The sequence below is a fragment of the Cyanistes caeruleus genome, chromosome 7, assembly GCF_971803275.1.
Source record: "Cyanistes caeruleus chromosome 7, bCyaCae1.hap1.1, whole genome shotgun sequence".
In the NCBI taxonomy this organism is placed as follows: Eukaryota; Metazoa; Chordata; class Aves; order Passeriformes; family Paridae; genus Cyanistes; species Cyanistes caeruleus.
In genome coordinates, this window is record NC_141707.1 from 17,295,328 (window position 1) to 17,311,808 (window position 16,481).

The 16,481-nt window shown below is 40.7% G+C and overlaps 1 protein-coding gene across 19 annotated transcripts in view; it reads left to right on the forward strand.

The window, feature by feature from the left end:
• Window positions 1–16,481, forward strand: part of PIKFYVE (phosphoinositide kinase, FYVE-type zinc finger containing) — a 63,887-nt gene that overhangs the window by 22,943 nt on the left and 24,463 nt on the right. For 11 of the 19 annotated variants that reach the window (XM_086897568.1, XM_086897575.1, XM_086897569.1 and 8 more), the window contains 11 exons: window positions 388–499; window positions 2,215–2,362; window positions 2,838–3,005; window positions 8,232–8,294; window positions 9,569–9,698; window positions 10,053–10,233; window positions 11,578–11,652; window positions 12,307–12,414; window positions 13,189–13,329; window positions 13,918–14,044; window positions 15,270–16,456. In XM_086897568.1, the coding sequence (XP_086753694.1) occupies window positions 388–499; window positions 2,215–2,362; window positions 2,838–3,005; window positions 8,232–8,294; window positions 9,569–9,698; window positions 10,053–10,233; window positions 11,578–11,652; window positions 12,307–12,414; window positions 13,189–13,329; window positions 13,918–14,044; window positions 15,270–16,456 (2,440 nt within the window). The remainder of the gene's footprint in view (window positions 1–387; window positions 500–2,214; window positions 2,363–2,837; window positions 3,006–8,231; window positions 8,295–9,568; window positions 9,699–10,052; window positions 10,234–11,577; window positions 11,653–12,306; window positions 12,415–13,188; window positions 13,330–13,917; window positions 14,045–15,269; window positions 16,457–16,481) is intronic. The other 8 variants (XM_086897576.1, XM_086897581.1, XM_086897578.1 and 5 more) reach the window with 1 other exon arrangement.

Genomic DNA, 16,481 nt, shown 5'->3' on the forward strand with positions numbered 1-16,481 from the left:
ACGTAGAAATGGGATAAAACTGAGATAGTTCTTAAGTTTAGAGCAACAGTCCTCCCTCCCTCCTACTGATCATGCTTATGATCAATATACATAACTCAAGTTAACAATATTGGATGAGCACAAACAACATGTCTTAATCATATGTTGGACACCTCAGCTGAGTTCAGAGTAATGGCAGTCTCTTTATTTAGCTCCATGCATGAATTAGTACACTGTGCTGCCTTGCCCCACTATTGTAAATAGTGTCTGTATAAGCATGAGAATGGAATACTGACAGGTCAAATAGTGCATAGCAAATGACTCTTCCCTTTTGTAGTGTGCTTGTATCATAAATGATATGTGTTTAGAGCAAAACATAGAAAACCATCTCTATTCTTACACTTCCAGGGTCCAGGCCATTGCAATAGGACAAGCCTTGGTTGATGGACGTTGGCTGGAATGTGTCAGTCATCATGATCAGCTCTTCAGAGATGAATATGCTCTCTACAGACCGTTGCAGGTAAAAGGAGTGGGAAAGCTGAAAGATACGGTTCTTCTTGGTTTTGGTTGTTGACTAGAATCTTTTCTAATCCTGTTCTCAACAGCTGCAGTATGTTTTCTAAATCAGGTCTCCTGTACAGAAAATAGGGACCCAGGCCTTTTTCCTTAGTGGTTTGAAGCCTGGGGGGGTTTCATTTGCCCAGAAAACTTTGGGGCTGTCCTCTGTGGAGAGTGACTTGTTACATGTGGTGCTGCCTAGAGTGAAGAAAAGGGTCTTCAGAGCAAGGCCTCTCATGGTGGACGTCTTCCACAGAGGGCTCAAGATGGCACAGTCTGTGCTTGTGGCAGCTATGTTATGTGCAGAATTTAGAATCTGCATGCACTTACTGGTAACAGAGACACAATGGTGATTTTCTGTTTCAAAATTCCTTAAAAAAAATTCCAAATGGATATTTTAGATCTATTGTATTGGTAACTTTCTTCTGATCTCCAGTGATGCAGTAATAAGGAATTCAGTACCTTAGCCACATGGTCCAAGTTTGGTATGGGGTCTTTTTCATGACTCCCAAACAGGACTAGTTTACTTGAGGGGAGGCAGGAACTAGTGACCAGAGATTCTGTCCTATTGCACTTCACTGGAATCAGACTTGCTGAGGAGTAAGAGCAGTCACTGGCCTGAGAGATTGTATTGGGTTTTTTAGCTTGAGCAAGATATCTCTGAAATTAACTGAAAGCATTCAGTTAAGAGCCTTTCATGTTCTTCAGCTTCTCACAAGGAAGAACAGCTTAGCTGTCCCATAGGCTTCAGACAGAAAGCTTGCAGCCGATAGCATTTGTCTTCCTCATGCATTTCAGTCATATGGACACAGCCCACATCCATATTTCAGTCATATGGCTTCCCTTGAGATTGCTCTGCGGTTCATCTGATAGCTAGTCAGCTGTCTCAGTGTCCTGTTAAAAGCTTGCCCTTAACTAGCTAGTCTTTATGCATCCCTATTTGTAAGGTGTTTATATGTTTAAAATCAATTCTTGCTTTCATCAGCTGGAAGCACTGTCTGATCTCAATTCTTCTGGACAAGCATCTGGAGAAATGGTGTTGTTGACTCAACTGATTGTTGCACTCGATGCAGCCAAAGGCATGATAATGATAACTTTATTTTGAGGTACTTGGAGGCATCAGTAAGGCTGATGGAAATAACTTAGGTACTCTCCAGGTTCTCTGGCAACCTGGCTGGTCTTTGCTTTGACACAGTAGGCCCAGCTAGAGCTCATCTTGGATTGAAACTCTTGGGGCTACATTGGTTAAAGAATTCCTCCAGTAACTTAGAATAAGGCTCCACCAAGAGCTGTGTGTGTTGGTTTCTGGGCAAAGGATGAGGCTGTTACCCTCCTTGGCTGTACATAGCAAGCTTTCAAAGCTGATTAACTGGATGTGATGATAGAAAATGTGCAGTATAATAAACTTGTCCTTTAGTGCCACTTAGTCATAATTTGTTTAGAAGCACAGTGTGGGCAGAGACCAGGTATCTGGGAATTGTAAAGAAGTACTTGTTTTTTGTCCCTAAATGCTCCTACTTCTTACTAAAGGGGTTTACTCTATGACTAATGTGGCTCAGCTCACTTAGACTATCCTCTCTCTGATTTTTAAAATGCCTGACCTGCATTTGTGGAAGGCTGCTTAATATTTCAGCAGAGGTGCATTTTAATAACTTTTTTTCCTTCCTTGTCTTCTAGAGCACAGAGTTCTCAGAAACCCCATCTCCAGACAGTGACTCTGTGAACTCCGTAGAGGGCCACTCTGAGCCATCATGGTTCAAAGACATCAAGTTTGATGACAGTGACACAGAGCAAATTGCTGATGAAGGGGAAGACAACTCAGCCAGTAAGTTTCACCTGAGTCTTTGCCTCACTCTGCCTTCTCTCCTGTTGTCCCCAGTCCTTCAGGACTTAGTAGTTTACCATGTCTTGCTTTATTTGTGTGTGTTTCTGTGTGTGCACTAGGGGCCATAAGGATCTAAGAAAGCTATAGCCTGTCTAGTCTTCCACTTCCTCACAATGGATACAGTATTTTGAATTTAGTGGAACTGGTTAAGCTTCATACTTGCATGTAAATTGCTGCCTTCTGTTTCTCAGGCAGACTTCTGCTTGACTTGGGCTCTATAGTCCAAGTATAAAGGATGTCCAGTGTGTCAGCATGCCCACATGAAGACAAGATTAGAACTATGAAAATACTGTATTCCTGTATTATTGCACACTGGTCTTTATGTATTAAAGACAATTTTTCTCCTCTCTGGTACCCTCATAATACCCATTTGAACCCTTCTCCCTGTATCTTCCCCCTCACCCAACACTAAAAGACTCCGCCAGCCCTAGCAAGCGCACTTCAGTCAGCAGCTTCCAGTCCACAATGGACAGTGATTCGGCCGCCTCCATCAGCCTGAACGTGGAGCTGGACAACGTGAACTTCCATATCAAGAAGCACTCCAAGTACCCACATGTGCCCCCTCACCCTGCCGACCAAAAAGGTACGAGGTAGTCACCAGCTGGAGTTGCACATGATGGAGAGCTGGCCCTAATATCACTGACTTATTTGGACACTGCTTATGTAGCTGTCTTACAGAGGGGAAAATGTCATCTTTAACTGGCACTTGCTTGCAGTTTTGATGTGCTCACCTCTGAGGAGGCTCAATAGACCTGTTGAAATGCCTTCTCTGCAGAGTGTGTAACTTCCCCTGTGACTTTCTCTTTGCCATTGAAGCAGTCTCTTGCCCATTCATAATAGACAGATACACATATGTGTTCTGGCTAACTGGGGTGGAAAAATAAGCCACACATAAACCAGTTTGATATGTGACTCTACAATTGGAGATGGAACTTAAAAAGGCAAGCAAGAAATATAACCCCAGAGAACAAAAGAACAAGATTAACTTGGAAGAGTTCTGTGCTGACTTAAAATTGTACCTTAATAAGCTTACATTTTACAGAAGAATCTTACTGCTGAACAATAAGGCCTAACTTAATCCATATACATAGTATTTCTTCAAAAGAGATCATCCACTTAAGTAGGAAGAAATCAAATACTCAGTGTTGAAGACTGCTTTTGAAAGGATTTTCCCCTAAAGAAGTACTAAATTGAAAGACGCTATAAGCAACATCCTTATGGAAGAAATAATGTGCCTGCTTGTTGACAACTGCATTCTCTAAATGATGCAAGGGCTGTCTGAAACTGGGGCTTGCCACTGGCTTGGGTCTAGTATATTTTAGTTGCTTTACATGTTGGGTAGTAGTTGATGTCTTTGCTCTGCTTCCTTACGTAAGGTTACCTCAGCTTTGTAGACTTGGATCTTTGGTGGCTTCTAAGTAGTTTCTTAAGTATTGTATCACCCCACCCTTTCAGTGTTTCTGACTTTAAAAGATGATTCATTGTTAAATATTTTGTACTCCTAATTAATTCATTCTTCTATAAAGTCTAGCAGGTCTCTTGTGTGGCTATGAATCAGAATGGAACAGCATCCTTAAGTTTGCATACAGATTGCATATTCTGGAACTGAAATGGTCTCCGAAGACAGGGAGGAAAAGTGGTCACAGTTGACTTTCCAAGTTTGCTAGACATGTGGGGCAGAATGAGACAAATTAGAGGGGACATTTATTGATGGCTACTGTAGTCACCTTTTGTTGTTTGCTAAAAATATGCCTAGAAGGAAAGACATTTAATTCCTTATTTTCCCCCAAAGAGAGAAGCAGAAGAGTTTCAAAAGTTCAAGTTAATGTCAAAAGTTTGAGTTGATCCAAAGTTGATCTCAGCACTACTGACACCAGCTCATTATTGGTTCCTTTCAATTTGTTTCCAGCTGATGCCCTAATCAAATGAAAAGCTAATGCATCTACAGGGAAGGACAGCTGGGGAGAGGGAGATACACCAATGAATTCCTTTTAGGAGGGAGGGGTTCTGGATTAAGTGAGCTTTAAAGAGGCCCAGGTGTGCTGCAGTATCCGATGAATTTCCAGCTGTAGCAGGTTTAGCTTTACCAGTGTGTGATGGCAGTAAAGCAGGTAGTAGTCAGTTTGGCTCTGCCAGGTGTTAAAGGATTTGTAGGGTGTTTGTCTGGTTTCATACATATTTCACTCCTTTTACAAGGAGCAGTACATTATGAAGGGGAAATGTAAGAAAGCCTCTCTCTTGGAAACTGTTGAGCAAATCAAGGCTACTCAGAGCCAGGACTCTTGTTCCTGTGAGAAGGTTTTTGATGGTGGAGAGGTGAGAGAGCAGCAGAAAAGGCAAGTGGTGAAGGGACTGAAAGGAGAAATACTTCTGCCTTGGAATTATGTATGCTGGCAGCACTCTGGTATCTTTGTTGAATCTCTGCTGGTATTTGATATATGTTCCTGAAACATATGGTCTCGTAACCAGGTTATTCTATAGGAGTGTAATTGATAGTAGAAAACTGGTAAAAATTTCTTCCAAGACAATGGATTTCCCTTGAGGGAATAGTACCAGTAATAGGCCAAGAACTGGGATAGGGTGGAAGTTTGTCATGGAAGTGCGCCATGGATAGGTAGGTATCCTGTAGATTTTTGAAAAATCTATATCTGAAAATACAGAGAAGTTGCCATACCTCTTTTATTTTTTTTGTGTTTATAATTCCTGGCATGAGAGAGAATCTCTAGGGAAAAGACCTAACCAAGGCACAACAAGTCAAAATGAGTTGTTTATATCCTGAAAAGCAAGAAACACTTCTTGGCAATAGACAGACTGAAACTTTTTGGGTAGTGAGAAGGGACAAAACCCTACAGTGAATGCTGCAGTGCCTAGGGTAGTGAAATGCATGACTTCTAAAAATTAATTCTATAAATATTAAAGCCAGAGGCTTTACATATTACAGTTAATATTAAGATTTTTCACCTTGTTTTTCTGATTATCCTGGCTATATTCAAGAAAATATACCATCTAAGATGCTAGACTGTCACAATTATTAGACAGACAAAAAGGGATGTTTACGCATTTGTGTAAAATGGGTGGTTATTTTAAGAACAGAGTTCTGTAGTTAATCAGTGACATGAGGTGTTTGCCACTGTCAGCATCAGTAATTTCCCTATGACTGTTATGGACACACTTATTTAGCTTGATTGTGTTGGAGTTGTCGCTAGTCCTTAGATGGGTGACAGTGACTTGACTTTCTCTGAAATAATGAAATGAAACTGAAGATACCACCTTCTTTTTTAGTTTGTAATTTAGTTTCCTTAGGACTGTGTAAATTCCAGTAATTTCATTGTGGGGAGGAGTGACAATAGAAAACAGCAAAGTGCTAGAAGTTCAGGTCAGCCTTGATCTAGGCAGTTCATGACTTTCTCGAACAATTAAGGGATATGCAATTTCCCAGAGTCACAGAGGTCAGCTGCTTTGAAGCAAGGGCGGGTGATGTATCCACCAGCTGTGTTTTAGCAGAGTGGTTTGTATGTACCCTAATGGCAGAACTTCTTGTGGTGTTATGGGCTGACTAATGTCTGGTGTGTTTCCATGAAATTTGGGTGACTCGGAATTAGCTGAGAATAGTGACTCATTTATAGTATCATCTGCCTAAAGACATAGTATGTATCAGAAGGGGAAACAAAGTAAGATTATTTTCTCCATTTAAATTGGGGGAAGAGATTACATGATAAACTTTATATGTGGGGTTTTGTTGCTGTTTTTGAAGAGATACCGTTAACAATATGTGAAATTCTATTTTATAATTGTCTTTCCCAACAGATATCCTTGATCATGGTAGCAGGTATTTTGGGTAATTTTTGATGCTGGAAGTAGTTAGGAGGGGGAAAGAGAAGATGGCTGGATACTTTTTTAGTATTGCTTGCCAAGGCTTAGTGTGCTGTTGCTTGGAGCCCTTTTGGTTCTTCTTTTGAGAAGGTGCCTGAGTTTTCAGGTTATAAAAAAAGCTACAGGAGCATTTCCCCATCCCCCTTCCTCATTTTGTAGAGCATGATGCATGCAGGGATGATATGAGGTAAGAAGTGTGCCTAAACTACTCTAAACCATCTCAGACTCACACTTATGGGTGTGTTATCTGTCTGGACTAAGAAGGGGTATCTTACCTTATCAGAAACTTCCCCTGGGAACAAATCAGAAGGGAAGGTATGGGAGCTAAAGTTGTATTGAAAAGAACAATAGAGTAATTTGGGTTGTGAGGGACCTTAAAGATTATCTAAATGAAAGAACCTAGATCATTACAAATCTAGAAGTGGCTTGGAGGTGCTACTCTTTGTCCAGAGCATAAGTAAGGTTTGATTTCAGCTGGGGATAACTTGTGCTTTGGCTGTATCAGTCACAGGGTCTGTGCCAGACCTAATTTAAGTGTGTTTACAGTAAGAACTGATGCCCTGAGGCTGTTGCAAGATGAAGAGGGATGGAGGTGCTAGTATACATGCTCTTGTGTAGGTAGAGCATGACATGATTTTCTCTAGATAGTGAGTGAATGAATGCTGAGGGTGAGCCAGCTTTTATCAAGCAGTAGTTTATTGGAATGCTGAACTATTAAACTTAGCAAGAGAAGAAAAGAATCCCAGATAACAAGGAATCTACAAAGGAGGCTTTGTACCTTCTCTTTGGTACCTTTATCCTCTGTTGAGTATCTATTAGCAAATAAGCTCAGATATTTAAAATGGTGGCATGAAAGAGGTCTCCTGAGTGCTGCTGCTCAGAGTTTTGTGATTGTTTATGTCCTGTCAGTTCTGTGTTGCTTTCTGTTGGTGTCTGAAAGCAGCCTGGCTTTGTGTTCTGTTTGTGATGGGTCTGGAGCATTGTCAGGAAAGATGATAAAGGGTTGGCTTTGGGCTTCAGGTAGTTGTGTTGTATAAGCAGTTGGGCTACTGCTCTTGTTTTCTCATTGTAGAATCCCTTTATGTATAAGGAGCCAGCTAAAGGTACAACAAGCTAATGGCTTCTGGAGAAAACAAGCTTTTTGTACCCAGTCAGCATGAAAAATCAAGATCTAGAAAGCTAAATGAGGGTAGTAGGTGGAGCTTCATCCTGTTTTACAGATATCACAGAATATTCTGAGTTGGAAGGGACCCATCAGATCCAACTCTTTAAGGGAATGGCCGATACAGGGATTGAATCCACAACCTTGTCAATATTAGCACCAATATTATTTCCCACATGTCAAGTGATCTGTGTCTTGCTCTGCTTTGTTTCTCAGAGGCACTCTGTCAGCATGGATTCCTCAAAACACTTTGAACTGTTCTAGACTTGAGACTTTCAGCTCTTGACAGGCAGGCTGTCTTCTTTTTCTTACATCTTATGGCAGGTCTGTCCCTCAGTCTGAGATGGTTCAATGGAGTGGGTGACCAAAATGGTTTCTGAAACTGCATTTTTAGACCTGAGGAGGCAATTCCCATGGTGTCTGATCACACCTTAACACATTTGTATTCAGGCCTAGAAAAGGGTGGTCTGTGTCAGAAAAGTGCACTCTTAGTTCAGTCTTTGCTCATGTCTACTTTGTTTTGTTTTGTTTCCTCTCATTAATAAGCACTATTTTCTTGACATCATAGAATTTTTTGATAGAACAAGAATGAGAGGATATTCTTGTCTTAACCACTCACCAAGCTGTTGCTAAATTGGTGACTAAACACTTAGATGAGTAATGCGGCTTCTTCTGGTGTGGGTGTGTACATTGTAATCATATGGGCACACCAGTGTAACCTGTCTTTTTTTTTTTTTTTGTCTCCACCTATATCCCTCTTCTCTCTTCTTTCAGAGTACTTGAATCCTGAAAACGGAGGACAGCAGATGTTCTCTATAAGTGACGCTTTTATTAAAGGTAAGGATAAACTTCAAATGCTGCTGTTGTGTTTTTTAATATAATGATAGAAATTCCTTAATGCTCCTCTAATAGAGCACTGACCCTTTCAAAATATTTACTTGACTGTGAATCTGAAGTTATTTGTGGCAAAACTGATGTATAAACTATACTTTGACTTTTCTGAATGCACTTTCAAGCTTAAAATTTCTTTCACTTCTTACATTCCTGCATTCAAAAAGACTCAGATAAAAGCTTTTCCTTTTTTCAAAAAGCAAGTGTAAGTGGCAAGTCTGTTCACAGTTTCTCCACCAACAAATTTATGTAACTGATTTTTAACTTCCTGTGTAAGCAAATGAAGATGTCATACAATTAATTGCACTGCTTCTACAGAGTAGCTTAAAGCTTCTTCTCTTAAATCTTTCTGGGTTTCTTGTCATCACCACCAGTATCACTATTTATGAAATGAAAAGCCATTACATTCATTTACGAGCTTTTAAACCTATGTGCTTTCCAGTATCATGGCCAGATGCATTTCTGGGCCTTTTTTTATTCCCAGTTAATGCTATTGATTTGGATGCACTCATAAGAGGAAGAAATAAGGGAGAAACGCCAAGGTCTGTATATCTTGAAAAATAAAGTCTTGGATTAAATTTGTGTTCAGATTTTAACTGAGCTTTTACAGAAGGAAGGGCCAAATCAATGTAGCTTCTAGAAATCAATGTAGCTTCTATTAATCTTCTACACAGCTAATTTTGTGTGTGGAGCATCTGGAAGAAGTTAATTCTTGTTTTTTAGGAGTCTTTTTCTTCAGTAGTCCTCCTCAGATTAATATTTTCTAGAGATTTTGCTTTACGCTGAGGAGTTTTAAGCTGGAACTCTGAAGGTTTACATACTTGCTTGATGAACATTTATACACTACTAGTATAAATGACTTATAATATAGTCAGCCATTATGTCAATGTGGAAGTTTATAATTTGCCTCTATAATGTCATAATAACCATGCAGGAAATAACCTAGTAACTCTTTCAAAGCACAGACTGTGCTGAAATAACCTCTAATTTTGGTACTGTAAAACAGAGAACACATGTAAGGAGTTAGTACACAATATAGTGATTGAAAGTGTCAGTCCCCCTCAAAATGAGGACCATGACATCTACCTTAACTCAGTATTTCAGAAGGCCTAGACTGATGTCTTAGTAAATTCTTTCCTTTTCAAAGCAGCCTTTCAGAAAGACACAAGCATTCAACTGTGAATGTACTTACATTAACAAGGTTTGTTTGTCTCTTGCAGAGTCGTTATTCAACAGGAGGGTGGAGGAGAAGTCCAAAGAACTCTTATTCACACCCCTAGGCTGGCACCACAGCAATCTGGATCTGCTGAGAGAAGAGAATGGGGAGAAACAAGCCATGGAGAGACTGCTGTAAGAAACATGTAGAAAAAGGAATTTGCATATCTTGAGTAACAATTTCTGAAGCCACTCTATTCCACCAGCTTTCAGTGGGACTTGAGCTACAGTAGTCAATACAAGGAATTAATTTACATTAAGAATGCAGCATTTTTACAGTATATATATATTTTTTTATCTTGTTATGCTTATATATTGAGTACAGGACTGGAGCTGACTGTAGAACATTCTAGGCAACTGTTCCTTCGGAGGACTTCCGCACTGTAAATGTTAAGAAATTTACTTCTGAAATGTGACTTCAGCTAATCACTGCAGTGTATTTTTTATATTTTTTAAATGAGAAATCTATTTATTTTGCCTTTTTTATAGGTCTGCTAATCACAACCACATGATGGCACTGCTTCAGCAGCTTCTATACAATGAGTCTCTGTCACTGTCCTGGAGGGATATTATTGTACCCGTGGTCTGCCAGGTAGTTCAAACGGTACGGCCAGATGTCAAGAAGAGAGATGATGACATGGATATCCGCCAGTTTGTCCATATCAAAAAAGTAAGTTTCAAGCAGTGGATGTAGGGAAACAAAAGGATGCAGCTGTTGGCAGTACCCCCTTGTTTGAAGAGAATTGTCCCCTTTCCACTGCCCCCAGCATATTCAGTACTGTAATCGGCTGGCTTGGCCTTTGGGAAAGGCGGGGTTCTAGAAGAAGTTGCACAGAGGGAACTTGAACTTGGCATGCTGTGAAAAGTGCTTTGATGTGCTGGGGCTGACCTCATCTTTCAGGCTGTAGGCTGCAGAACGTAGCAAAGACTAACACCTCCGTAATGACTTGGTTCCTTTTTTGGTTTCTGCTTGTTTTTTGCTTGAATTGGAGATATACCAAATGCTGGATAAGTAGCTTGCAGGACATGGTGCAGCAATCTGTTTTGCTGTACCTATCCATTATGGAGGATTAACCTCCTCCCATGCCAAGTACGATGACTTTCTTCAAGAGGAAAACTTAATTGTTATAGAGTGGTGTATCCAGTTCTGCCAGATGGCCTAGGGTTGACACTGTTTAACTGTAAGTCTGGAGTTCTGGCATGCAAACTTCCCTCTGAGAGTCTGATGTGAAAATAACATCCAAGGTGTTAGTGTGACTGAGGACTGAAGATTTGGGCTTAGTTTTCTTTGGCCAAGCTCACCTCAGCAGTACTCCTGTTTGAAAGCCACATGAGATTTGAGGACAGCCTTTTGATTCTGGTGGTAGTTCTGTGGCATCTCTTCAGGCAGCACTGCTTGTTCCTGCTTCTCCCAAAACTCTGGTTCAAAGAGCAGTTGTTCAGAGGTGAAAGCTTTTCATAGCTGTCTACTATTTCCACATGCTGGTAATATGAATGTCCTCTGAAACATGTTATTCAGAAACCTGTTTCATGCTGTTATTACGCCTGGGATTGCCTGTGACTGCAGGCACACCAGTCAACTGTTTGTGTTCAATTGGTAGGTAGAGGATTTTTTGGTTTTCTTTCTTTATTTTACATGTTTTCCTCCCTTACAATTTGTTTGTTGTTAATAGAAATGACATGTGCAAAGGTATTTGCTCCTCATGGCCTGTCAGAATTAGGTTCCCTTGTCATGTGCTGCAGTAGACTGGTTTAACAAATAAGCACCCCTTGGGAGGGGTATAGAAATCCTAGAACTCAGTAGTTTTTTTCATGTTGTCCTAAGTTTGCCAGGCTTTAAAGGGAAAGACTTAGGTGTCCAGCATGACTGTATCTGATCTTTCATCTGATAATTGAGGGTGTAGCTGAAGTTTGTACATCACCTACAACAGGAATGGAATTCCATGTATTAGCTTTACTGCTCTACAAGATGTGGGAGTGTATGACAGTTCTAAAATGTTCTTTGCTTTGTTAGATCCCTGGTGGAAAGAAATTTGACTCCATGGTGGTGAATGGATTTGTTTGCACTAAGAATGTTGCACACAAAAAGGTAATGCATCTTGATTAATCTTACTGTAATGCATGTTGTGGAAACCAGAGTGTTCTGACTTGCTTTTTTTGTTTTTTTTTTTTTCTCTCACCATCTAGGAGATTTATGACCTTTCTCTGCTTTGAGCTCCCAAATAAGAATGGCTTTTAAAGCATTTTTTTTCCAATCTGTTTTGTTTTCTAGCCCAGAGATTCTGGGGGAGAAACTTTCCTCATGCATGTATAGAAAAATGTACTTTTTACCCCTACTACAGCATGAGACAGCTAATAATTGCCCCAATTTTTAGCCAAAAAAAGGCATTTGTGGTTCTCAGTATAGTAAAATGGGCCTTTAAGGCAGGAGGGCAAGAGAGGAGTGAATGACAGTGCATGAATCAAGTGTATCAAGACTTTGGGGCGCTTAGCAGTGATTGGAAATCCTCTCTAGAATTGTCTGCTTATGGACAGTACCTGTGAGATCCCAACAACTGGGTGTAACAACTTCAGAAGAAGGAAGAATGTGTAGTTGTGTCTCCAGCAGGGGATAGCTGAGATGCTTTAAAGGGAGGTAGGGGTAGCAGGGGCGGATCGTGGGAAGTCTGTCTCTTTTTCTTGCATACTTCTTCTTCTCCAGATATTTTTATTTTTGTTTTAACTATTTTTGTGTCTTTTTTAGATGAATTCTTGCTTAAAAAATCCCAGAATTCTCCTGCTAAAATGCTCAATTGAGTACCTCTATCGAGAAGAAACAAAGTTTACCTGCATAGAGCCTATAGTACTTCAGGTGAGAGTATGCTTTTGTTCTTGGTTAAAATAACCCCAACAAAATCATGATCAGTGTGGTTTTTTTCAGCATGTAAGGTGGAGTTGAATGTGTGAGATTGCATAGAAAAGAGAGAACTTTCCTCTTCTAGTAAGCTAACTAAGAGCTGCTGCAGCAAATACAGTATAAACTTGTAGCCTTGCACTGAGGGTCCTCAGCTTATGTGTCCTGAGAACAAGTGAGCTTTTGATTCTCACAATTGCAGCATTTTAGAAAACTTTTTTATTGAGACCTTCTGAACTGTATGTTCCTTATACAGTATTAGAGCTAGATAAGGTTTAGGTGTGTGAAGAAATTTGAAAAGTTAGTGTAGGTGAGGTTTGAGTCACACCCATGTTATTTTTTGTCAGAATTTTGCCTTTGCTTGAATAAATTTGCTTGAATAAATGGAACAACCACCAACTTAATGGAGTGATGAACTAGAAAATGTCACTTTGAAATAGGTGACCTGTCCCTGTGAACAGGGATTTGCCTTAAATATGAAAACACTGAAGTACATAGACCTTTTCTTTGTTAAATACTTATAAAATATTACTGATAAACTAGTGTTGTGCTGTGGGGTGGGAAAATGTTCACAATGAACTGCTGATGGTGTTTTCTGGATAGCTGTTCTCCCTGTTTTATAGGAAAGGACAGTATGTAAATGAAGGGAAAAGTAATATTAAGCATTAAAGTGGGTTTATTTTCCAGATGGGTTTGCAGTAATTCACTGTTATACTTTGTTCCTGTTTGCAGGAAAGGGAGTTCTTGAAGAACTACGTACAGCGGATAGTTGATGTCCAGCCCAATTTGGTCCTTGTTGAGAAGACTGTGTCCAGAATTGCCCAGGACATGCTCTTAGAGCATGGTATCACTCTGGTCATCAATGTCAAGCCGGTGAGCATTTCTGATCAGTTAGACTCGGCCTTGTGGAGGTTTCTAATGACTCCTTGTAGCAAACTCCATGGAGAAAGCCAAGAGTTGTCTTATTTTCTTCTCTAACCAAATGTTCTCTTCCAAGAAGGTAAGACAGGCAAATCTGGAGAGTTACTTTTTCCTTAGCTCTTAACAGCTTCTGTGCTGTGTCCTTGTTTGGTGGGTCCTTGTACCCTGGTTTAGTTCTAGTTAACTTCAATATCCATTTGTAGCAAGTCATGTGGGCCCTCAGCTATTGCCAGAGAGCCTCTGTCCCTGTAAGCCAGGGTACAGACAATCAAATGCAGAGCCAGCATTATGCTGACTGCACTGCACCTCCTGGAGGTATCTGGATCTGCTCAAGTGAGAAGTTCTAGGCAGGGTACTATCTCACCAGAAATATTTACTTGTATATTGTGGATTTGGGTTTATGGGACTGGATTTAACAGAGAGTTTGCATCTCAGTGAGGTTTCGTAGATTACGGTGGTGTTAGGTTAAGAGCAAGATAAGGATGCCTCTTGGTGTCCTCTTTGCGTTGTGGATTCTTACTGTTCTTTCCATTTTTACAGCAAGTGTTAGACCGGGTAAGTCGAATGACCCAGGGAGACTTAGTGATGTCAATGGATCAACTGTTGACCAAACCACAGCTGGGGACCTGTCATAAATTTTATATGCAAGTTTTTCAGTTGCCCAATGGTGAGTAAAGCTTGATGTGCCTTTGTCTATGTGTGTGAAAGGATGAATGCTTTGCTCTTTTTTAAATAGATCTGAACTGTTGGCTTCCTTGTGTGATTGTGTGTCATCCTACTCATTTTCTTTCTGTTACTTCTCAGAACTGCAGTGAACTGCCTGTATAGAGAAAAGCATGATCTTACTAAGAAAAGGCATTATTGATTTTAATTAGACTGGTTTCTTTCTTCCAAACTGTTTTTTCTCTTCCCACAAACTTTAGTTTGTCTAGTCCAACTTACTGTTGAAAACAGGAAGGATTTCAATGCAGCATCAGATTTCTTAGGGTTTTGTCAGCCAACTCTTGAAGATATTGCAGAGCTGAGATTTTGTAGTATCATCTTCACTGTGAAGAGCTTTTCTGCATTGAAATAAGAGAATCATAGAACAGCCTGTGTTAGAAGGGACTTCAGAAGATTATCTGGTCCTACCTTAACAAATCCAATCAAAATTTGCCTTGTTGGAAGTTGTGCACACTTGCCCATGTTCAGTCATTGTACACCTTTAAGAAGGGTTCCTTTTTCTCTGTAACTCCTCTAGGCAGTGGGAGGAAGGAAGAAATGCTGCCTGACAGGTTACCAGTGGTACTGGCACAAATAAATGCTGTGGATGCAGATCTTTGTGGAGATGCAGTCTTTGCATCTCTTCATAGAATCATAGAAAGGTTTGGAAGGGGCCTTAAAAATCATTTAGTTCTAACTTCTCTGCCATGGCAGGAAGTAGACCTTCCACTAGACCAAGTTGCTCCAAGTTCTGTCAAATCTGTCTTTGAACACTTCCCTTTCCACTTCCTCATTGTCCCTTCCAGCCTTTAAATTGCCCTCAGAATGTCAAAGGCTTTTGACTTGTAAGGATGAGCAAATGTGCCTGGGAGGGAAGTGATTCTTTTGCCCATTGGTGCAGTCTGCAGTGATCTTAGAATATTCTGTTAAGGTCAGGGTGTTCCATGTGGCCTTCACTTTGACTTTATGATGACTTATTTTGTAAAACAAGAGCTAATGCTTTTATTTCTTTCTAAAGAAATATTTATAGCCAATGCTTTTTTTTTTCTTTCTAAAATAAGTTATTTCAGTACACTAATGTGAATTTCTGCAGCTACCAGTGTTACTTGCTCTTAGTCTCCTTTACAGTCTTTTGGGTATGTGAGGCATTAACCGTAGTTGTTATCCTAACTCCCATGTTTTGCTTCTAGATCAGACAAAACCCCTGATGTTCTTTGAAGGGTGTCCCCAGCACCTGGGTTGCACTATCAAGTTGTGTGGTGCTGCAGAGTACGAGCTGGCTCGTGTGAAGGAGATCCTGATCTTCATGGTCTGTGTGGCTTATCATTCCCAGCTGGAAATCTCATTTCTTATGGATGAGTTTGCCATGCCCCCTACTCTCACCAAAAACACTTCCTTTCACTCCCTTATTGAGGGGCCAGGAGATGAAAATGAACAACAGAACCTCTTCAATGGTGAGGACTTCAGCACAGCAGTCAAAGACATTGAACTATCCTCTGAAAAGCTGCCTGTAATCTCTGAATCAGTATCCTCTGATGAGGTGAGTTTGCCTGAACCAAGAGGTATATTTGACAAAGGTGACCAAGAGAGCAGTCAGGTGGAAACAGTGTCCTCCAAGCAGCAAGAGCACCACAAAGTGGAGTCACCATTTGCAGTGTTCAGCTCTGTACCTCACGCAATACCTGAAACATCCCCGCTGCCCCTCCATGGCATGGACCAGCACTTGGCCACTCTGGATAACCAGGCACTAGAGCCTCTTCAACAGGCAGATGATTTACAGGAATCCAAGAGTCAGATGAGAGTCTTCAGAGATCCTCTCCAGGATGATACTGGTTTGTATGTCACGGAGGAGGTAACTTCGTCTGAGGATCGTCTCAAAACTTACTCTGCAGCATTTAAGCAGGAGTTGAAAGATGTCATTCTCTGCATTTCTCCAGTACTGATGTTCCGTGAACCATTTCTTTTGACTGAAAAAGGCATGAGATGCCCTGCCCGGGAATACTTTCCTGAGCAAGTTTATTGGTCTCCTCTCCTCAATAAGGAATACAAGGAGTTGGAGAGCAGAAGGAAGAAGCAATTGTTGCGAGATCTCTCTGGACTGCAAGGGAGGAATGGGAGTATCCAAGCCAAGGCTATCCAAATCTTGCCTTCTCATGAGTTGGTTAATACTAGAATAGCAGAACATCTACGTGATAGCCAGAGCTTAGCCAGAATGCTGGCTGACTATCGGGCCAGAGGGGGGAGGATACTACAGAAAAGCACAGATCCTTTTGCCCAAAATAAGGATGTGTCCAGTGTCCCTGCTGGAAAAACTGGGAGCAGAACGGAAGAGGAGGAGAAGGGACTGGCTCAGAGTGAATCCTCGTGGTCTCATAAGGTAAGATAGACTTATGCTGCTCAAA